The 23,990-nt window shown below is 41.7% G+C and overlaps 1 protein-coding gene across 2 annotated transcripts in view; it reads right to left on the reverse strand.

Annotated features, from left to right (window-relative positions):
- The window catches only part of septin7a (septin 7a), a gene marked incomplete at its 5' end in the record, with an annotated part of 38,461 nt that extends 21,017 nt beyond the window's left edge, over nt 1–17,444 (reverse strand). The window contains 2 exons of one of the 2 annotated variants that reach the window (XM_083925369.1): nt 8,030–8,136; nt 17,321–17,444. In XM_083925369.1, the coding sequence (XP_083781495.1) occupies nt 8,030–8,136; nt 17,321–17,444 (231 nt within the window). The remainder of the gene's footprint in view (nt 1–8,029; nt 8,137–17,320) is intronic. The other variant, XM_083925370.1, reaches the window with a different exon arrangement.
- Between the last annotated feature and the right edge of the window lie 6,546 nt (nt 17,445–23,990).

The raw sequence follows: 23,990 nt of genomic DNA on the forward strand, positions 1-23,990 counted from the left end.
GCCTTGTCCTCTACCTCCTCCATGTATAGATTTGCCACAATAGGGGATACTGGTGACAGGCTACTGTAGATAAAAACATGTCACACCTACCTAATTAGTAAGTATGTGGAACACTATGTCAGATATGGTGCTATAAGTGAAAAGTGATAGACTGCTGAGTGGACAACATTGAAGAATCCTGCAGTGTCTCTCTTTTACTGCATTACAGGATGAGTCATGCCACAGACATGTCTATTAACCAGACAGGCGGCCCACAGGCAGTGAGCTCATGAGAAAAGGAACAACAACACTAGGCTGCACCGTATCACACAAGGGCAATAAGGAATGGGAAGGCATCAGTACAGTGTTTGACTGGATCACAGGACTGCAAGTTCCTTTACTGTGACATAAAAGGGAAAACAGACTGCACATGATTGAGTCAGGCTGCGCTTCTACACTTCTGTCCTGTGAACAGACCAGTGGGAATTTTTAGACGGCCACTACTGTATCATATTACTGTAGTACAGAAGGAGTGGGCGATATTAGTATTAATAAGAATTCCTTTGCTGCGGAATTTGCAATTCTATATCTTACTAGAGTCCATCTTGTGATGGAAATCACACAAGCCGCAAAGCCAAAATCGGGCCATTTATTCGGGTCTTCCCTATGTTCTAACCAACGACTTTCGGTGCCCTTGCTCAGATCACATCCATCTTTGACCTTTGCTTTCATTGTGATCTCAACTACAGAACTGTAAATTATTGCACCATTGTTATGCCATTGTTAAATCAGACCATGGGAGGGCTTTCTTGTTCCTTTATCAATCAGCGACAGGAAATGACGAGGAAAAAAAGAGAAGTGGAATGATGTGAAACAAAATCCCGGCCAGATGTTAGTAGGGGTGTGGCTCTCTAGGCACAACGCGATTCTGTTCAGATTCAGTGGGCTATAATGCGACGATAAAAAAATTACAGATGCTACAAAATTTGGATTTCTATACTTTATTTTTTCTCACTGTGAGACTACTTGCTACTTTTATAACATGTTAAGCGTGTGTGTAATGATCCATTACCAACACACTGAATTTACTTCCAATACCTTTCAGTTAGTTAGACACAACTTGCATTCAGGGTGTAAATGCAGACAAAACAAAAAAGAAAACGGGTTAAACGCACATGTAGCTTAAGCACTTTGACCATATGTTTTAGTTGTGTAGCCACAGGTTGCCTTATTGCTGAAGGAAGAAGGACTTGCTTTCTCTGTTTTGTTCCACTAATCGACCAGGTGACACTGTGGGAAATGGAATGTTTGTTTGAAGTGTATTACAGCTGACTTGAATATGCCCGGGGGATCTGCAATCTCACATTTTCAAAAGCGCCCACCCTGAGACCTCATAACATAAGAGGTTGTGATTCATATAAGGATACGTCCACACGATCGAGAACAATCTTTTTTTCCTGCCTCGTTCATAAAATTTCATCTATTCACACAGCCTCGTCTCAAGAATATCGCCTCTTCCCCCAATCTCCTCTCACGCAGCAGCACTGCGCAGACACTCAGTAGTGGTGGCAGAAAATATGCGGTTTAGCTGTCCACATGACAGGGTGGCGGGTTTTTTTTTAAATCCAATTTGGGCTCATGCTCCCATAACGCAACATCCTTGTGGATGATCGGCTAAAACGATAAAAAAAAAAAACATTTGTGGTTACAGCCAAACTTGTCTTTGTGTGGATGGGCCCGACGGATCGTAAGATTGAGACTCTGTCCTTTATATGAAACATTTACTTTGTCAGATTATCTTGTTATTTTAGTCTTTAAAATTCCACTGAAGCAGGAGCAAGTGCGTGATATAAAGAGCAAGGCATGTCTGTGCATTGGCAGGACAAGACTGAGCTCAGTTTGTTGGCTAATCACCAAGTCCCTGCCCCTGGATGCTCTCCAACCTCATTGAGCCTTATTAACCAGGAAGGGCAGAGACAGGCCCTGCTCTACAGTAAACACCCACTCTGTCCCCACGCCTGCTCATATTTTTCTTTTTAACAATGAATTAGATCGATTACAAACAGCATTCCTTTGGCTTTTTCTAACATTTTTTGGGATGACTTGAAAAAAAAGTGACCACATTTATGTTTTAGTTTGTGCTTTCCAGAGAGAGCTCTATTCCACATATCTGTCGCCTTGGTCTTCATGAGGATAAACAACAAGCAATACACATAGTAGATTACATCTCAAGACTGGACTGGAAACATTAAGAATCCTCATGTTTTCGGTTTGGGAGCAAACGTACACAGTCAAAATCTCATTTAAACTTTTAATAAGAGCTAAGGAGGTGTAATAGGCAGGTAAACAAATTGGAAGCAGCAGTGGGGCGAGGGCAGACAGAGCCCCTCAGTGTGCTGCCAAGGATTAAAAGATTTAGAGTAAAGTAGTTGATCACAAGGAGCAGGTGAAGGGAAGATTCTCATCATGCAGCTCATCTACTGTACACTAACCCAAACTAATTCCAACTACAGGAGAGGGAGGCCTTTTGGAGCTCCATCACACCAACAGTATCACCTTTCACTCTTCAAAGGGAAGCTCAAGTAAAGCTATGCAGCTGTGAGCTCTACTAAAGGAAACTGCCAAACCCTTATCCTCTGCACCGTCACCGCAAACAGCAACAAAGGCTGAGGATTCAGGGCATGAAGCACATGCCTCACACACTCAGTATTCACTCCTGATGAACTGCATTCTTGGCACAGCCACACCTGCAGTTCCGTGTGTGTGCTATTGCTTAATTTAACATGACAATAATCCAACCTATATTGAGCTCATGAAAGCGTTTACATTTGCTATTGTAAACAAGTTTGGTAGAGAAAAATTCTCACAGACTGATGGGTTTTGCTAATTTGTTTGGAATTAACAGAAGAACTGAGAAGTTGATTAGACTGGATATAGTTCTAAAAGACTAGTGCCAATGACAATACTTGATCTTAAGAGGCAACAAATACGCTTTGGGTCGTGCAAGTGAAACAAGTTTTAGCATTTGGTACAAGACATTAAAATGCTAAATATGTAGCTAGTAAAATGAATGACAGAGCTCTGGATTTGGGGGGTTTAATGCATTGTTTTCATTTGTGAGGGGCATGTTCAAGCTACAACAGGTGTCGTAAGTGTTTTTTTCATTTTTGGACCAGAGAAATGTTTTCACAGTTCTAAGTGCACGTCCACACGATCAAAAAATACTTTTTTTTTCTCCCTCAATCTTAAAACAGTTTTCTGTCCACACTGACTCGGCTCAGATCTTAAAATGCTGCAATACACATTCCAGGCCTGGATGTGGTGCTGTAACTGCCACAGAAATACACCAACAAGGAGAAGAAGAAAGGGCGAGACGCTGTGGTATATAATCATAATACACACTGGAGAGTTTCTCGCTAAGGAGATTTTTGTGCTGTTTTTGTCTCTGATGCACCAATAACTCTGCAGTTAGTGTCCTCAACGAGCAGAGGGTGTTGCTGCGAGCCCCTTCCCCGTCCCAAAACACTCACAGGCAGGCACTGTCTCACTACTTTTTGCGACCATCTTGGCAACTTTATTTATAAAAAGCTACTAGCGACCAATTTAGCGACTTATTCAGGCCATCAGGGAAAAGGGAGAAATCTGTGGTCGGCCTAATTCATTCCCATGCATGTGGCTCAGAGTCAAGTTCAGTAAACGGTCTATGGGTCCGTCTCTCTCCTCTCACGCAGCAGCACTGTGTTGTTGTAATGTGACCCCACAGGGGTTAGAGGTCCAAGGTGGGGAGATGACAGCATCGCTAAACAAAGTATGCGGTTTCACCGTCCAGACGACAAAGCCACGGGGGGGCGTTTTCAAATCTTTCCACTCTGGGCCCTGGTTACAAAAGATCCCGTTTTCAGGCTCCGATAACGCCGGCTGTGTGTGGATGGTCGGCCAAAACTATACTAAAGTTGTGCGGTTACAGGAAAACACGTCTCCATGTGGACAGGCCCCAAGGACCCTCCTTTTCTTTTTTTAAAGATTCTTTTTTTGTCAGTTTTCAAGCCTTTTCTTATATAGGACAGACTGGAAATGGGGTGAGAGAGAGAGGGGGAGTCATGCAGCAAAGGGCCGCAGGTCAGAGTCGAAGCTGCAACTGTTGCATGGGGGGGCGACTGCTCTAACCACCCAGAACCCTCCTTTTTTATTGTGTCTGAACCGCATGAACCGGAAATGATACCAGCTCATAAAACGCTGTTTTTGATTTTTTAACTAACTAGTGGACAGCTGGCTAGTCCTGACTAGCTAGCTAGCTTGCCAATTCCACCATACTTCCATGTTGACCTGAATAAACGTGCTGGGTGACTGAAATAATTATAACTATCACTGCAAATTGCTTTGATGTGAGGTGTGGTGAAAGGTGCTACAGACTTGAAACTATTCTATAACAAAAGGTAGGGACACATCAAGCTGACTTCAAAGAACCGATGACGACGACGGCCAAATGTTACATCACCTCATGCAACCTGTGTCTCGTCCAAAAACACACCGCAAAGACTACAGCTGGCCGCCAACAGGTAAGTACGTTCTACTCCTTCTTGATAGGAAATAACTCTCCATACCAGCAGGCAGCGGTTAAAAAATGGAAACCTGTGGGCCAACAGGACTGCTCAAGATGCTAGTTAGCACATTAACAACACAACCCGATGTTGAAAGAACAACCAATATTTTCCGTGGAATGAAGAATAACACAAGCAATAAGGGAACATTTCTGCTGAAGAGCTCAATGGCTAAAATAACAAGTTTGTTTACATCCCTCAATTCAGTTTCCCTTCTCATGCTCTGACTGAACTGCCAACTTGGTACAATATGAATCTTTTAAACACTCCATCACTACACCTTAACCAGTGTATCACAAAGTGGTGACAGAGGAGGTCTGGATCCAACAAGGGCCTGTGTGAAACGATAGCCAGTCACTGGAGAGTCATGCTGTTGTCATGTTATCTAGGAAGAGGCAGGGCCGGTTTACTGTACTGAGTAAAGTTTGAAATGACTAGTGCTAATGACAATACTTACCATCCGGTACAGACCTTAAAATGTTAAATATGTAGCTGAAGTTCTTTGAATTCTTGATGTCAGATATACGTAGGCATTAAAATGACAGAGAGCTTGGGGGGAGGGGTTCCATGCATTTTTTGTAATTTGTGAGGGGGTGTATTCAAGCTACAATAGGAAATGCTAAGACGCATGCCTTTTTTATATCAGTACATCATGACAGGAAGTTGTCTGTTTAAGGTTTTGAGCAGTTCACATTTTAATAAAGGTGTATGAGATCCAAGACAGGAAATATAGCACCATGAAGTAGAGCTTAGATCGGGCCCAAATCCAGCCCGACCCTACCTGAGCCTGTTCAGTCAGACCACGGCCTGGCCCATTAACTGTAATTATGAGCCAGAGCGACAGAAGAACAGCAACTGGAGTTTTTAGCACACCACGGGCTGTGAGGATTGCTAGGCTCTTTTTCCCTCTATTTACAAGCTTATGGTACAGTCTCTAAATGTCAAGGCCAGGCATGCCAAACTGTATTATTCTCAGAATACGTTGGGCTACCCAGACATGTCATCAATTGAATGTTGTCGTCTGCACTGGATGGAATGTTTCCATGCAGCCGCATTTATATTCTTCCAATGAAAATCTCTAGGATTATAATTTTAAATCCATCCATATATAAACAGCTACAAGATGCTGGATAGAGCTCAGCCAACATTAATGTTTACATTCAAGCCTTATGGAGCAGAAACAAGTATTTTCATTGTGTTTACAGAGATGTTCGTATCCAATCAAGCATCGCCACTGGCCAATTTAGCTAGACTAAACTCTCTACTGCCATGACTGGCACAGACATGCCTTTCCATAAAGCCCGTTACCTATGAGACATGCATTTTAACTCTCACTCTGAATGTATGCACAAACTATACAGAGCAGCTTTCCCTTTCACTACGATAGTTTACTGTTTCAATCAATCAACGAGCAAACTGTTTTAAACCAAACTAAACTTGCTACACCACCTGAAACATACACATTTCTCTATGACTGTAGTAGAGAGAGCCCACACTTCCAGACACCAGCAGTTCAAATCAAAAAAGCAATTTTATATTACATCACATTTATCTCTCCACAAATGTCATGTCCTTGTGCATATCAGCCATACTCCAGACCCAGTCTGGTGGTTCTGGGCCTGCATAGTAAACAGTGATTTCAGTGTAATTCCAGCACAAATCATCCCATGGTCTTTTTCGGCACTTACATACATCAAATAAGCCATCAAGACAATAGTTTATACACGGAAAAAAATTAAAGGAGAGATCCGGCAGAGTCGCTAACAGGTGGACGTGGCTAAAACTGATTAGCCCGGGACAGTACGGTGAACACATCCAAACGTCTTTTTTAACCACTAATACTGCTCAAAATAACAGCAAACCTCTGTAGTAGTGTGAGAAGAGTCCCTACACAGAAAACGAAGCACCAACAACGTAGTTAATGAACCCAGAGTTTATTAAAAGAGTGTTTTAAAGACTTACCTTCTGGCCCATGTACCAGCTCCTCTCATAGTAAAGTCCATTCAAGTGGATTACCAAAGTCAACCCAAAAGGAAGTAGCTCATTGGTGCTTTTTTTTCTGTGTAGAGACTCTTCTCATGCTGCTGCAGAGGTTTGCTGTTATTTAGAGTAGCATTAGTGGTTAAAAAATACGTTTTAATGCCTTCATCGTACTGCCCCGAGCTAATTACTGTTAGCCACGTCCAGCTGTTAGTGACTCTACTGGATTTCTCCGTTAATATTTCATACACAAAAAAAAAACTGTCTCGATGGCTTATTTGATGTATGTAAGTGCCGAAAAAGACCATGGGATGATTTTGTGCCGGAATTACACTTTAATATGGGACCCAACTATGGGCTTTTTTGTGTGAGTATTTACATCCGAATATTCCTGTGGTAAAAGTTTACAACATTACGTGAGTTTCTTTTTCACTATCAAAAAGGATTCATTCTATGAATTCCATTTAGATGAAATCATCAAAACTTTTGGGTCTAAAGTTTAATGTTTTCAGGTCATGACGGCATGAACAACATCACAGGAATACCCTATTCCTGTTTTGAGGTAAATTTTACGTTAAACACTCAAGACTGGAAATAAATGTTCATCTTCAAACCTTCTTCTTCATCAAATATGTAAAAAACGTGAGTAGTGTCATACATTTTTAAATAGGTAATTGTATAAGGAGCAACTTAATGTAGGGATGCGAGTCACTTAATAACAATCCAATTACATTGCCCAATTTGAAATAATCACACATCTTTGCTTTTGGCAAACAAAGCATCTCTGTTGAAGCAGATGAACCAGTTTCACTGTCTAAAATAACACATGGGTGGCAACAGCTGAAAATCTGCTCACAAAACAAGACCTCATACAGAAACTATTTAGTTGACAGCTGTAATGCTGAAAGAGACACTGAAAAATAAAGGTTAGTTCAGGTTAGCAGTCTCAGGCTCTCACTAACTGGCTAGTGTCAGGGTGAAGGTAACCTATCAGGTTTCAATCAAAGTTGTACGCCGTAAGAATTGAAATATGTTGTCCTTTTAGGCGCACTCACACTGTCCATTCGTACCGTGCCCCGCTAGTGTGCACGCTCGTGCCCATACATGTGCATCCGTGCTTTTCAAAAGCCCGCCCTCCCTCAACCGGGTCGTGGCCGGCAAACGTGCCATGCCTGGGCGTATAGTTGTACTCACACTTGTTAACGAACTAGACTTTAGCCGTGAAGCGTGCATGGGCACGGTACGGATGGATAGTGTGAGTGTGCCCTTTGTCCTCAGCAAAAAGGAAAGTAGAAGTGTTTTCATTAGTGGGTCACATGATCAATCACCACAGAAACTTAAAAGACAATTAAATAGATGAACTCTAACAGACAAACCTGTATGGGATTGAAATTCAGTCATACATACATGACTGCAGTATTGACACAAAGAGAAGAAAGGTGCTGACCATTCCTGGAAAAAGAAATTACCTGTACAGTTTTTTTAATTCTATGCGAGGGACCCGGGTATTCAGGGGAGTACAGATCTGTCAGAAAGAGTGAGTTGATCAGCGTCGACTTCCCGAGTCCAGATTCCCCTGAAAGACAAAGACGGAGCCAGAGTGAGTGAGTTGGCGTGAACTCGAGAGATGCATTTCACACTAAACTTGTTTTCTATTTCTCTTTTTCATGCCAGACGGCACAACATGACACGATCTCCAGATGTTTATCAACTCCATTTCTAACACGGTCTTTCACCGCTTGACATTCTTTACATGTTTCAGATTCAAGACTTTTTTTAACCACAGGAAATGGCTCCCTTTAACCCCCTTTTTTTAAACAGGCAAGCATTAACACCAGACAAAGGGAGAGACAGACAGGGTGGAAGTTCTGTCCTCCTAAATTCTTTTCCTGTCTGCATTTCAGGAATCTAATCAGAGAATCATGGGAAGGGAAGGGAGGAGAGGGGAAGGAAGATTTTAAACCACCACAGTCATCATGAATTTTCACTGGAAAAAATAAGTAAAAACTAATCATAAGCATTCCATTGTACTCAAACAAATCTGAGGCAGAGACAAAAGAAGCAATCAGACATTTTTCACTCAATTTCTTAAATAAGATAATGACTTTAAGTTTAATGTGCGCTTAATCTTCTCATTCAGGTCTGATCTTTATTTCTAACACAGACTTTGGTCATTTGAGATTGCACATATTTGGCATTAAAATGTTTAACATTGCTATGTGCAAGATCATTTAGACTCTTGAAAATAAGGTTGAAAAAACTACTTTTCTTTCCTTTTCAAAGTCTTCTAAGACGGAGGCTCTATCTTGCACCCGACGCAAAGCAAGCAAACAAGTGTCATTACTAAGTTTCAGACTCACACAGTTGTCCTTTTCATGCCTAGTGCCGGCATTGCGTACTTGCACCTGTCTGTGCGCCTATGGGTGTGTTGGGCTTAAAATGAGGCGTTATCGGGTGCATTATTGGTGCATTGCTATCTTGAAAGTGATTGTGCCATAGATTAACAAAAACCTTGTCTAAAGTGTAAGTGTTTTCCTTCCATTTACAGGGTGAATTAGTCATGGTAAGATTTATGATTCACTGCAGCTATATCTGTAGCCCCATGGTTAATTCACGGAATGGTCATAAAAATAGAAATTCTGATGAATAAAATACATAATATTATGTATTGCACATCCTTAGTTAGGAAAATATTAAAAAACATTTCTAAAATGTGGGCAGAGCAGAGAGCAGAGTAGAGCTGGTGCTCTGCTGTGTGCATTCCCGCCGGAGGATTAAACTGGCAAAAAATACATTTACAAAAGTGAGTGCTTAAAAAGAGGAGCGATACAATATGTATGATACTGTATTTATATTTTGCTGGTTTCAGCATGTCAAATGTGTTTATTTGCTGCTATTTCCTGTTTCACATAGCTATAATTTCAATATTATATTGTACATGTGGTGAAGGGCCCCACATTTTGTGAAACTTTTTGGAGCTGTAATAATCACAATGTCAAAAACCTTGAGGGACTGAATGTGGTAATCCAATACCATCAACAGTGCTGCTGTTAAGATTCGGGTGAGTGGAGGGCAACAAGGAGCTGCTTAACAAAAGCTTCAGTGTGTGGAAGAGGCAAGTCATTTTCTGGGCTGGCACTGCAGCCAAAGAGCGGCTCCTGACCTTTACAAGTGGCCACGGCCAACATGGGCTACTGCTGCCAACAACACGGCCACTCAGCGCTTCATGAATAGGGAGGAGAGAGGCGGCGAGATGAAGAAAGCACCACACAAAAGGATCCTTCACTCGACACGCTCTCAGACTCATAAATATTTTCCTAAGAGGGTAGAGCCACATTTATCTCGCAATCTTAACAGAAATGTTTCAGCAATTATAGCTGGTCTATGATAAAACATGCAGGCCGCTGTAAACATTTCTTCAAGGCTGAAAGGGAATGAAGAACTCATGCACTGAATGAAGGCTGATGGGTACCAGAGGGGAGGCTGGGGTTTTATGCAAAACTGTGGGTGAAATGCATGCGATAAAAATGTCAGCCTGAATTAGGGAAGCTAGAAGCTGACAGAAACAACAAGACCAACGAGACGCAGTGAGATCCAGGTCCAAGTCTCAGCCCAGTGTGTGGGGAGGGAAGATGAGGAGCTCTGGTTACAAGAGACCCAGATTCATCAAACTCAGAGTCATGTTGGTGGTGAAGTGGTGGATTTAGTGAAGATGCTCATCATGGTTGGTTAATGCTGTGGCTGCTTGTTTGGATGGGACAGGGTCATGAATCAGCCACAAAACTGAACCATTATGAAGGAACTCGATCAAAGGATAGGTGGCTTTGACTGACCGAAAAATATTCACCACCCCTGCTGCTCTGTGAGTAAGACTAAACCAATATGAAATATGAGCCTTTACCCAACTTAACAATGCAGTGTTTCCCATTAATTTCAACCCGCCTCGGCCCAATTTGTCCCACCATAGTTTCTAAAACTATTTTTACACTTCTCATAAAAACTCCCTAAATCCCTAACGTTGTGTTCTGCGCCATTGCTTTAGCAAATCCTCTTTCACACCTGGCGAAGTCAGGGAGCACAGGAAGTGAATGGGACCCCCATCACCTTTGTTTGTGTGTGTGTGTGTGTGTGTGTGTGTGTGTGTGTGTGTGTGTGTGTGTGTGTGTGTGTGTGTGTGTGTACGTGTGTGTACGTGTGTGTACGTGTGTGTACGTGTGTGTACGTGTGTGTACGTGTGTGTACGTGTGTGTACGTGTGTGTGCGCGCGTGCGTGCGGTAAATGTGGTGAATGCCTTTAAAGAGGAAGAGTGAGAGATTGGAGACGCGTTGTAGCTGTGAATTATCAAGTAGTGGTTAATATACAGTACAATAGAGTTTGCGCACAAATAAATACTGCTGCTCCTCGAGACCAACACAAGTTTTTTGGCTGCTAAGTAAGCGAGTGTGCGTGCTTGTCGACTGGCATATCCACCTGCTTGTCAATTTCTTGTTTTGACTTTGTGAACTGGGTGTAACTTTTTTGCTGCGTGGCTCATCACTCATCCAGATCTTCTTCGTGTTTTAATGACGGTTGGCAAACCAGCTTTGGGATTGGAACAGTAGATTGGCAGGATCCTCTCTATTATTCCTGTTATTCTTAAGTAACTCTTCTTGCATACTCTTCTTGTAGATTGCATACCTGCTATTATGTCTTTCCTAGCAGATTGCCCGATGTAAGCATTCATGTCCATGCAACCAATGTGTTCATGATTAAATTGTTTATTTGAGCACAAAGTTATTCATAGATTTAGCCTTTTAAAGTGCAGCAGATTGTTGCATTGAACTTAAAATGGGAGGGAGGAGGCTAAACTTCTATAAAAGCCTACATGTCAAGTTGACTGTTTACTTTATTTTTCTTGCATAGATGATGTGAAATCATTAGATTTCCACTCATTAAAAAAGTAGAAAAATGTGCTTCCAAATTGTAATTCATCATGTCCTACAAGCCATGGAACGCCTTTCCTGCATGGCTTACAGTGCTGTCATTAAAGTGACGATCCCCCTGGACAGCAGTAGAGGAAGTGGCAGGAAACAGAGGTGAAGAAACAGGGCGGGAACTGAACACTGCTTTGCCCTTCTTTTCCATCAGAATTTCCATTACAGCTGTTTTTTTTCAGTCCATTTTAAGACAAGACTACCTTAGAGAACGGTGTAGCCTGCCATGGTATTATACTGTGCTGTTCAGTGAATAATGACAGCAAAAACTTTCAACAACTCCTAAGTTGATGATTTGACTCACTGACGTTTAGAGGGCAGCCCGAATTGTCAAGATCAGAGGCCATTCCAATAAGGTTTAAGGACATTTGTTATTAAGAATATGAAATGCTCATTCACAAACAGCACTCCTGCACTCTAACTGATTTCCATGGAGGAGGGGGATTTCATTTTTCCTAACCAATCACAGGAGACTTCCACTCTAAGCAAGCCAACTAGATTTTCCAATTGTTATAGGCCCAGATCGACCAGTTTCTGACAGTGAAACGAGTCATTTGCCGAGGTTATGACAGTTAAAACCATTCATCCAGTTTTAAAGCCACAACAGTAGTGACCATAAACTGTACGGTAGCGACCAAGTAGGCTGCTGCTGAGCCCATGATGTTAGCACGTTTAACATCGTTTTTGTTGGTTATGATTGGCCAGCCAGTGCTTTCTATGGAAACACAGCACAACTCAACAGCAGTGTTAGCCCCGCCTATGGGGATGATTGGCTAACCATTGGCCCCTCTGTGGTGCATATTGGCCAAAATGTGTTTTCAGTTGACAAACTGCTGTTTGATGTCACGATACCAGACAAATCAGAAAGTGAGCTTCTCTCGTCTCTGTCTGTATCATTCATGTCTCATCAATGCATGTTACTAATTCAGCTTCTTCCCTGGAGTTGTTTGTGCTTTGTCGTCTCTCAGGTCTCTGGTGATCGTGGTGGTGCCTGCTGCCGTGGTCCTGCATGACGCTTCCTGCTGCTATTATCACTATTACTTATATACTATCATTAGTTTTATAAATAATAAAATTTGTAGCCATAAAAACATCATCAGTAATATTTTTCATTATCATTATACTATAATATTTCTTTGTATCACAGCTGTTATTACCACTACTCATCATTGATCATATTTACCACCATAATTATTATCATTGTCATATTCTGTCACCTTACTGTTCTACTATATTAACTGCCATAAAATGTAAGTCATACTAACATTACTATAGATATTATTATAGTTACTGTTACTTCTGGGGTTCCTTGCATGTCTGTCTGACGTTCCTGCCTGTTAAAGGGAAGGTTTTCGTCGCCACTGTGTGCACAAGATTGCTGTTGGTACTCATGGGGGAATTGCTGAGTCTAAGTATAAATAAGTCATAGAGTGTGGTCATTACCTACTCTATATGTAAAGTGTCTTGAGATAACTTTTGTTATGAATTGGCACTGTAAATTAATATATTATAAATTAAATGAATTGAATGGAATCAAGTACAAAACAAGAGAATGCTAAACAGCTATTGTAATGAAAGCTAAATGATCAGACTTTGTTATATGCCCAGTGTACTGCTGAGGGCAGCGGGCACACTAGACTGCCGTATGGGTCCTTTTTGCAGCAATTAATGCAGTGTGTATTGTCCATGGGCTGTATGAATGATGGCTCCTTGCGATTACATGGTTTCATTAAAATCCCCCATGTCAGCATAATGCAGGAATAAATAAAGAAGCCACACTGTCATTACAGCCAGGCATCCCGACTGCAGCTGCAGAGGAAGACCACTCTCACTGAGCCAGCCCGCCAAACCCAGGCCCGCTGCTCGGCTCGCTCAGCAGCCAACACACTTCCTTTAAAGGAAATTTCCAGCAGCTGTGTAAACCAAGGGGGTTTATTCAAAGGCACTTACCACTGCCTACAAGAGGCTAGTGGAGGGGAAGCAGCAAACGCTTGCGAGAGGGAGCTTGCGTTAGGTTCGTTCATTTGATAGGGCACTGGGCTAATGATGTGAAAAGTGGTTTGCTCCTTTGTCAAAGGGAAATTTTGTACGTTCAACATTATCACTTGAAAGCAGTCATCTTCTCCCCGCCAATCTGTGTTTATGAACGGGACTTTCCCTTCAAAAAGGAGCAGGAGACAGTAAAAGTTTAACAAGTCTCGAGCATGAAAAAAAGTATAGCACATATATCTTTTTGGCAAAGCCATCCATTTTCTTGTGTCAGATTTTGTCTCTTCCTAAAAGCCCTTCTTATTTATGTGAGGGCATTCTTTCCAGAAGAGTACAACAGAGCTCATTCAACTCTCTGTCACCCAGGACCGAACACAACGAGCTCCGGCTGCAGTGACCAACTTCAAGGTCAGTTCCTGCCAATGTGCAAATCACTGTCAAATATTGACTTGTACCAACAAATGGCTCTGGCCCACTTTCACTTGTCTGCTAACAACAGCCATCACCCCCGATGCCTATACGTTCAAAAAAATATAGACTGGGTTATAAGCAGGGTTTCTAACATGGCACTGATATTTGATTCCCATTGCATTTCCAAAAAACAAAAACAAAAGTGTACTCTAACTCTTATTTATTATTATTTATCTCATCTATATATGAGATGATATGTTCCGATAAGACGTCTGATTTCTAAACATGTGCACACATTTATTACATCTGCAATACTGCAGAGAACATATTCTACCAAAAATATATATTTATTTAAGGTTTATGTTTTGGTCCTTTCCTTTGGGGCTATGACTAATAATTATTTTCATGAGAAATTAATCTTCAGATTATTTTCTCACTTCGTAGATTTACTGTATTGTCTGCCAAATATCTGAAAGTAAGAAAGTGAAACCTGCTCATTATATTTTTTTCCAAAGCCAAAGGTGAAAGGTTCAAATTTCTTGGTTTGACAGTCAAAACACATACAGTAACAGCCAAACGTTTGGACATGCTTTCTCACTCACTTGAATGGCGTGTCCAAACATTCAACTGTTACTGTATATTATGTTTATTAGCATCACTAGGGCCGTAACGGTTTGTGTATTGGCGCCAAACTGTTAAGGTAAGGGGATCACGGTCCAGTGCACGCAGCCACCTTGTAACTGATGCAGGTAATGTTGATCCAAATTTCAAAAGCGTGAGTTCTGCCCCCAAACTTTTAGCAGTACACCATTAGCAACATTTGCTGAGGTTAACACAACAAGCTGATGGGCGAGGCTAGAAGACCCGCCTGCAGGTTACCGGTCAGCTACAATAGCAATGGAGAGACAGCTGTGTATAAGACAAGGACAGTGTGTCGCAGCTGCTCCACTGTCTTTGTGAATGGAAACGCATTAAATATGCCAACATATCATCCAGATGTGCCGATCACTGGGACTGGGAAAAAGCAACCTGCATAATTTAGTATTTTAAATGTCATGGCAAAGATGCTTTTGGGGGAAAGTGTTTGTTTAGCGTTTATACAGTGTACTACAGAAATATTCCTTATCATTACAATGGAAATAGTTTACAGTGTGTAAAATGTAATCTTACTCTGAGGAGGTTTTCCGTCTTTGACACTTGCACTACTGTCTCCCCGGGAATAAATGCAAAGAAACACATTTGCTATTTTCTCCGCTTCGCCAAATTCATTCTTATCCATGACTCCAAACCCGGAGTACGAACTGAACCATGACTTCTGAGTAGCATTACGTTTCTATACATGACGAAGAAAAGCATAAAATCCTCACATTTGAAAAGCTGGAAGCAGCAAAAGTTTGGCAGTCCTGCTAGAAAAAATAGCTGCAAATTGATTTTCTGTCAAACGACAACTCGAAAAATCATTCCGGTTCCAGTTCTGACTTTGTTTTGATAATCTGTTGTTGATATTTAATCCTTGTGGACACATTATGATAATTAGCTAAATCCTGGAGTTTGATTACTGGGTAGCACAAGACAAGACGGTAGGAGTCAATGGTGAGGTTGTATGGAGGTACTTCATCCATAGTCAGAAGCAGACAGAGTCCCGCCATAGAAACTAAACTTCTTGGACTTCTTTAGATGGGGGCAGTAGTTAAATGTATTTTAGCCACCTAAAAAAGGCTCCCCTAAGATAACCTACATCAGTGTAATGTTTCCAATACATTCCCCACTTTACCTTGCCGTCAGACAGTCCTTTCCTTTGGGAGTACATTTTCTCAACTGTAGAACTTGCTTACTTATGCCTACGCTTAGCTACAACAGATGATCTGTGGTGGTGCAAGGCACTGGTGAGCTTATGCGAAGGAATACGAATGATGGCATGACTATGGATAAGTACCTCATACAATCACACTTCTAAATTGAGCGTTTTTTTTCAGCGATACTGTTTGCTCCAGGTCAGTGAGCCTTCCCCCTTGAAAGTTGTTTTACATTCGCCCCTGGTGCCTAATTGCAAATCTAGTTATTATAATTTGTGTATTTATGACTGCATCTGAATAAAAGCTGTTCATTTTCGTGTCCCTTTGCCAGACCCTTTACCTTGTAGTTTGTGTGATGTGATGGGTTGGCATTGGGTGTGTACTACTTGTGTAAGTGTTATACGGCCACAATAAAAACACCCAAAACATGTACCGGTATTCATTTCTTGTGTGTTCATACTTTCCTCAGGGTGTGAGGAGCCTGGTTTCCACCCTATTTATATTAAATGTCCTTTTAATGCTGTAACGTCTAATAAAAGCTAGCACTAAAACATAGTGAAAACAAGTAACCTCTTTGTTACATATATTCCCTTACTTCACAACTGTCTCTCTCTGAAATATCCGTCTAGAAATGCCATCATAGCCCATAAATCCCATAACCGCTGGGTCCCCAGTTGGTAAATGTGCTTTTGAACACTCCCAATAACCTCAAAAAAATGAAAGAAAAGCACACACTATCAGAGGCTTCATCTACTCCAGCATGAAAAGCACTTGACTTTGCCAATTACCCTGCTATTCTAATTACATGCTGCACACAAAATTGCCACCTAACAGCCTCTTTCCTGAAAGTGCACAGCAGGGGGAAACTCCAAGACATGACTGCATGAACGAAGCCAGAAGGGAAGAGGGTAATCTGATTACCATGCAGACGGGCTCCTCAGCCCTGGAGGGGGGTTAGCACTGAAAGCCGTGAACCTAGGGGACAGGATGTGACATCATGCAGGCATTTAGAGCCACTTCCTGCTCAGGTACCTCTGAAAAATGTGTAGCTGGGAAAGGAATAGTTCTATGGGCGGGTCTCCCTTCGAATCAGCTGCTCAGGCTTTGACTTTGGCTGCATGAATGGAATGACAGGAAACCTCCTCCCACCACACAATCCAAGAAACACAGGCCACACACACAAGCACAAACAGACATGCAGCAGCAGTGGTCTGCCTGGACTGCTGAATGGCAAACATTTGTTTTAAATATGGTCTCCCAGACTCTTGTTTTATGTGCAACTTATCCTCCTCAACTAAAAGCATCTCTAACAGGCTTGGGCAGCCAGCTGCTAGCACTTTGAGCCATGATGGTTCTGTGAAACTCAATACTGCTGAACACATGAGCATGTACAGTAGGAGCTACACGTTCCAACAAAGATTTTCTGTATGTAGATGTATCAACATCTTTAAGACCTCCACACTTGAACGAGCAAACGTGGAGAAAGCGTAACCCTCTCTGTGTTTTTTTTATCCTGCCATGAATGGCTGGTTGTGTCAGAGACTGAGGAGAAACGAGGGTGTGAGAAGGTGCTACAAGGGAATTACTCACCCACAACCATGAGCGTGAACTCAAAACCTCTTTTCACAGACTTTCTGTAAACTTGGTTGGGAAGATTCGCAAAGCCCACATAGCCCTCCAGGTTCTTCTGTTGCTGTGGACCAAAAATAAACATAGCTGAGCATTTTCTCCAATAGCCACAAGGTTACACTGGAAAATGAGCACAGATTGTGGCAGATTGTACCATTCGCTAGCTCAGATTTCAGATGGCACATATTAAACCTCTTAATACTACTGTGGTGCCACAGAAGCTAAATAAAAACACTATGCCTGCCTGCATAAACGGCTGATTTCTGATTGAGCAAGTAAAGACAAAACTAGTCTAACTTTTATTATTAATGGTTATTAGACAGGGAATTTATTATTGGACACTTTGGAAGAAAAAAGACAACATTCTTTAGGTCCTGCATATAAAACATGCCGGCCTACTTTATATTGAAAATAGAGGGTTCAGTACATACTCATAGAACATAGAACTGTGGGTATATCCAGGTAACTACTAAATATCCCTGCAAGATTGAGGAAGTTAACAGCCCAGCCCAGTTTAAACTGGTTTGTTCCAGCTTAGTAAGGTTACATTTGCTAGTTGATTTTTCTTTGACTTGAGCATGGAGAGGTGGATGATTATCTAAGATTTGGACCATATTTGAAGTGTTGGACACTTTGCAGTCCCTTTTAGACAGCACACTTTGAAAACTCAATATCCATCTCCTACAACAACTCCCTGCTCATTTTGGAGATATCCAAAACGAACCCAAATGAAGGCACTTTTTTGCCAGATATAAGACTGGAATGTCAGTTCCCTTTGACATTTTTACACTCTTCTGAATGTTTCCTCCTTTCCTCCTTCTCCTTCATTGTAGCCCTGGAACTTGTATAGCTAACTCCATTATTCACGTTCTGTCACTGTAACCCCGGAACCTGTATAGCTAGCTCTTTTGTGTACGTTTCCTCACTGTAAGCCCGGGAATGCACTAGTCGGCAACCTTTTATTCTCCCGGCTCTTCACATCTCCTGAAGCTCTGTTGTAAAGCAACTTGCAACTACATACAAATTATTCAATTCTAAAAACAGGGCTGAAAGCTTAAATAAATTGTATGATCATTTGGTGAATTTCATATAAGCTATTTTAACTATGTACATGGCCCAAAAGCCCTACAGGCTATAGAGAAATAAATATTAGTACTTACAGCTGGGGTGTAGAGCAGACAGGTTGTCAGGTTGTATGATATGGAAGGCAGCAGTCAAGGACAGCAGGTCCATGAGGCAGGAACAAAACCAGAGAAAAAAATAACAGAAAAAGGAATGAGTAAAAGGACACAGGTATTATCTTTTGACAGGACATCAATCTAGCTCACTGAGTTACTGTAAGAACAATGGAAACACTTAGAAAAGGCTGAGTTAACAGTAAATAACAGCAGACATAAAACACAGATGTACTATGATATATCTGGAGAACAGATCGAGTCTCTATTTGCAAGATAACAGACAAGAAACATCCAACAATACAGGGCTTTTCTTAAATATAAGAGCAGCAACTATAGACAGTCATGTACTGCTATGTTGAGGCATTCTTTTCTGCAAGGAAAGAACTTAGTTGACGTGTGTAAAACCAGTGTTTCCCCAGCTTCTGTAAATTACAGAAGATGTGAGAGAATGAGGAAAAGTTTAAGTTTTGCATTCACCAGCTGGACACACATTTCTCCTAAGCATTTTTTTGGAAACCCTGAAAAATGTGTGTGTTTATAGGAGCTGTCACCAGTTAATGTGAGCGTTTAAGATGATGCATCCTCTGCAGCTACATGCACACATTTCTGACAGACTACAGGCCTATTGGCTCTCATCCCCGGGCCTTTTCCCCACTGCTTCCTGTGTCGGAGACCATTGACGAACAGCAGAGTCAAACATTCAGCCTGAAACAATGTGCGACTGGCTGCAAGAAGAATCCTCATCTTTAGTGTGACGTTAAGGGATATGCATTACACACAAGACACTATGCGAACAGTGACACAACATTTGAGTCAAAACTGCTGGCACTGAAAGTGAGGTCTCTGGTCAACACTGTACTTTAAAATCCGTCCATCCATCCATCTTCAACCACTTGTCCCTATCGGGGTTGTGGGGTGGGGGGGTGGGGGGGGGGGGTGGCTGGAGCATATCTCAGCTACTTTCAAATACCGGGCTCTGAATACCTTTTTTCACCTCTATGTGCGCAGGTGCACGGAACTTGGTGCAGAAAAAAAAGGATTGCCTACAGCACTTTGCTACCAATAAAACATCAATCAAAATATAATTAACTGTAACTTAAATGGTGTCAGTGTGGCTTTTTTTTTTTACGTTCTGTATTAATGTTTGGTGCTTCATTTATTGGAGCCCAAAATAGGCCACAGCTGGGGTATTGTGTGATCAAAGGTTATGGTTAGAATGGATCCTTCATGTATAAATGTGCCGTTACAATTTATTGTATTTGGAGCGACTCGGGGGACGACCTGCCCAACTCTGCTTCTGATTGGCTTTCCCAGATATTCTTACCCTAACCAATCTCACATCTCGCACCTAACCCTTGCAAGAGTTTAACACAAGATGAATCCTATCAAGTTGTGGCCACAACGGCTCTGATATTGACTAATTAGCTGGAATGAATGAGGCCGATCCGGCATCCCGATCCAGTCATTTCTTTTTTTATTAATATCATACAAAGCAATACAGTCACAGCGATCTAGTCACTTCATTTCTGTTTGCAATACTGGTTGGGGTTTTATATTACATTTGAAAATATCTGTGCCGCCAAGCCACATCAACTCTGTTTATATGGAAATCAAGCCGCCAATAAGTGTAGGGTCTGTACTAGATAACATGGATCATGACAGTCTTTTAGGGCGCACTCACACTGTCCATTTGTACAGTGCCCTGTGCTTTAGGGTAACTGCCCCCCCCCCCATTTGTACTCACATTACTTGAAATGATCCGGGCAGCAACGCAAATGCGTCTTGCTTATAAGTCATCCCCCCTCGGAGATTTTGTTTTGTCTGACTGTGTTTGAACGTTTCATCTGTCCAAATCTGCTGGAAACACTCCACCTCCGCATCAAACCACCGCGAACCATTCAGCGGCATCTTTTTAAATGTCCGTTGCGAAGAACATACGCATATAAACAAACGTGTTGCTATATTCTGATGCTTTGTGGGTAAGGCGCTTTTATCTACAGGAGAGGTGTCACGAACACTGAGCTGGGTTACAATTTCTCAGCCAAACCGTAACCACACATGCACATAAATTACTTCAGAAAACACTGTGCTACTTAATTTGGATCTGTTTGTGCATCAACCTTCAGTTACAGGCAGACAGGTTGTCTTACTATTTTACTTTCATCACAGAAACATCAATTGAGGCAACTTGTTTGCGGTAATTACAGTTGCATTGTACCAAGTCAATGTAAAAAGTAAGAAAAGCGGTACTCATTAAATAGTTAAGATACTTTTCCATTCTGTGAAAGACAAAACACCCCTGTCTTCAGCTAAAGCTCCAAGCCAGTGTCACTGACAAATGAAATCACTGCAGGAAAGCAATGTAAGTGACAGCAAAATGTACCGTGCATTTTGCTGTTCTGAACTACAGGAAACAATGTGGTGCTTCTCCAGGAAGCTGAGGTTACAGGGAGGCTACAACTAGCATAGACTGAGGCAGTGAACTGAGCACTGAATAGGAGTTTAGCAGCAGAGAGGATACTAAGGCTCTATGAAAAACCCTTTCCCACGACCTTAGGAGAGCGCAGACATTTCATGCATCATCCCACACTATTATTCCTACAAACTTCTCTGTTGATATGACTTGGCTCCATACACACTGCGTCTGAAAAAAGTCCCAAGATTTTTCACCTCACACGGGAACAGACAGAGTTTCAGAGATTCCTTTAAAAAGATTGAACACAAGTTTAAGCTTAGCTGTGTAACATTTTTTCCCCATTTCAATACAAAATGGTCAAGGGGATGATTTAAATGTGGGCTTCGAGCCTGAGCAGAGTTAACCCTGATGACATCATCAGAGTAGTATGGCACGGTTAGTCGCTGCTATGCCGCTGCCATTCTACCAGATTAGAAATGACATGTCATTCATTTTCCACTGGCAGATACGACTAATATACTGATTATTAGTAGGTTCCTGTGTGCAATTTAAAGTGGCTTGTCCCACAGCTAAATACCATTTTTACCATCATATGTAGCACCAGTGGCGTGACATATGCTGATTTATAGTGTTTCACTTTTACTAGTGGTATTCAGAGCTGTATCATTTTCCTCAAGTAACTCAATTAATTAAAATTATGTGATTTTGTCTCAAAGCTTCATTTCATTACTTAATTTAATGTAAGTATACAGCAAAGTGTGTTTCCACATGCATGCTTATGACAGTTGCACAACAACATACGCTGTGGACACCGGACACCACATCCATGGTGAAGAAAATTGGGAGAAGTGAATAAAAGAGACAGGACAGAGAAAACAACAGTAAGTGTCCAAAGTTTGGGATCATTTCAAGCCAAAACTACAGGAAAACTCTGTCTACTCTAAAGCCTGACTCTTAGTCTACATATCCAGTCCCCTACAGCGCTCACCAAAAGTCAGATGTGGCAGACATACTATTGTAGTGTATATGACACATGTATAGTGCTTGAATATGCCACTTAAATGAAACAAATGGGTGTGATTTTTAGAACATATTGTTGTATAATAAAAATGTAGATTTTCCTAAAAAAGGAAACCAATGTTCATTGTGTTGTATTATTTTCTGTTTTGGATACTTACTATCGCTCTTATATTAAGCAAAAGCATGTTTTATCTGAAATGTGTATAATCAATAACTGCATCCCTAATAGTGTGTGGCTTCCGTTCAACTGGAATATGGCACATGGTAGTCGATAGCCAGACCACACTCAGAACAGAACAGCAGTATGCACTGGCTGCACGAGGTAACATTCTGGTATAGGAGGTGAAGTGCTCTGGGCTGTTTGTATTCCTTGAAACCATCACAATAGTATTGGACAGTGCTATGCAGCGACAATGCTAGCTAACTGATAGCCGAGATAGCAGAAGAGGTGTGTGAGACACCTCCTGCACATGTCAGGTATTATAGAGCTTTTCAGTAGAATTCCATTGCTAGGCAACATCCTGGGTCCTTTTTAACTTCCTGTCAGCCGATGGCATTCACATACACTGCAGCAAGAAATAAACTGGGACAAATCTGATGATGATATGTCACTGCTATATGAATGTTACTTTTCTGCTGGCTGAACCAGTAGATGTAGCTATAGTTGTATGGCAAGCATAGTGAGTGTAGCCTTGGATAAAAAACATAGCTAAATGCCAATGGGCCTTTTGTCAAGATGTCATCTTTATTTAATGTACGTTTCACGACTGAAGTCTAGTTCATTTGACCAGTGTGAGTGCAACCGTCTGCACCTAGGCCACTGCCCGTTTGGGAGAGGTGCGCTTTTGTCAAGCACGTTTGCACATGTACGAGCACGACGCCTACGGCGGTTCTGACGGCATTTTATGTGCGCCTGTTCGGACATAGAAAAAAAGAAGGTTCACGTTGGTGTGATGCGGAGGTGGAGTGTTTACTGCAGATTTGGTCGGATGAAAATATTCAAAAACAGTCGGACAAGACGCACAAAAACTCAGAGGTCTGTGGAAAGATTTGTAAACAAAGTGACTCAACGTGATGACGTCAATCAGGTGTTACGTGTTACGGCGTGATGACGTATAGGCAGCAAGAAGCATTCGCCGAGGCCCAGGTAGTGTGAGTACAAACGAGCCTGGGCCGCGGGGGGAGAGGGAGGGGGGGGGGACAAGTACCCTAAAGCACGGGGCACGGTACGGGCGGAAAGGGTGAGTGCGCCCTAAGACGAATCAGCCATTAGAACAAGAGCAACATACCACTGACTAGTGATAGACCGATACATCTGTAAATAATGCCAGGGAAACGCAGCAGCCGGAATCGGCTGATACACCTAAAAAAGCAAATATCGGCAAATGGAGGCTGCTGTGTTTGCCTATAGTTTTTTTTCCCTGCATTATTTACAGACAGGCGTCCACAGGCAGCTCCATGCTGCTGGAGACGGCTTTTTTTAATTTCAATAAACATTCCTTTTTATTAAATTGAAAGTCGTTTGTTATCATCATAGTGTAATTTTCATGATGTAAAGTGAGGGAGCAGAGGTAGTAAGTGCTCCAAATATTGGCTCAAGAAAAGTATCGGCCATCGGCTAAGGCTGATGGAAAAAAAATCGGCATCGGCCCCTTAAAAATCCATATAGGTCGATCCCTGCTAAGAATCAACATATGCCACTAAAAGAAGAGTGGAACTATCAATACATGTTAGTGAAAAGTCATATCTGACAGCTTAACAATTTGAAAAATATTGTATACTAGGCGGTTTTAGATTGTGAAGCATGTTTTACACATTCCTATTCACATAAGAGTTCAGCTAAAGTACAAACCTGTACTGTACATGTTCCTGTTGTTCAGTCACATGTCACTGTGCTGCTTCATGCATTGCACCCTGCATGCAAATCACATTCTCCCTTCACATTAGGAGAACAGAAGTTTCTCAGCATCTCACACCCTATGGTGATAAAGCCTACACTGCACTTCAGCTGTTGTCA

This window comes from Echiichthys vipera, assembly GCF_963691815.1.
Source record: "Echiichthys vipera genome assembly, chromosome: 13".
Taxonomy (NCBI): domain Eukaryota; kingdom Metazoa; phylum Chordata; class Actinopteri; order Perciformes; family Trachinidae; genus Echiichthys; species Echiichthys vipera.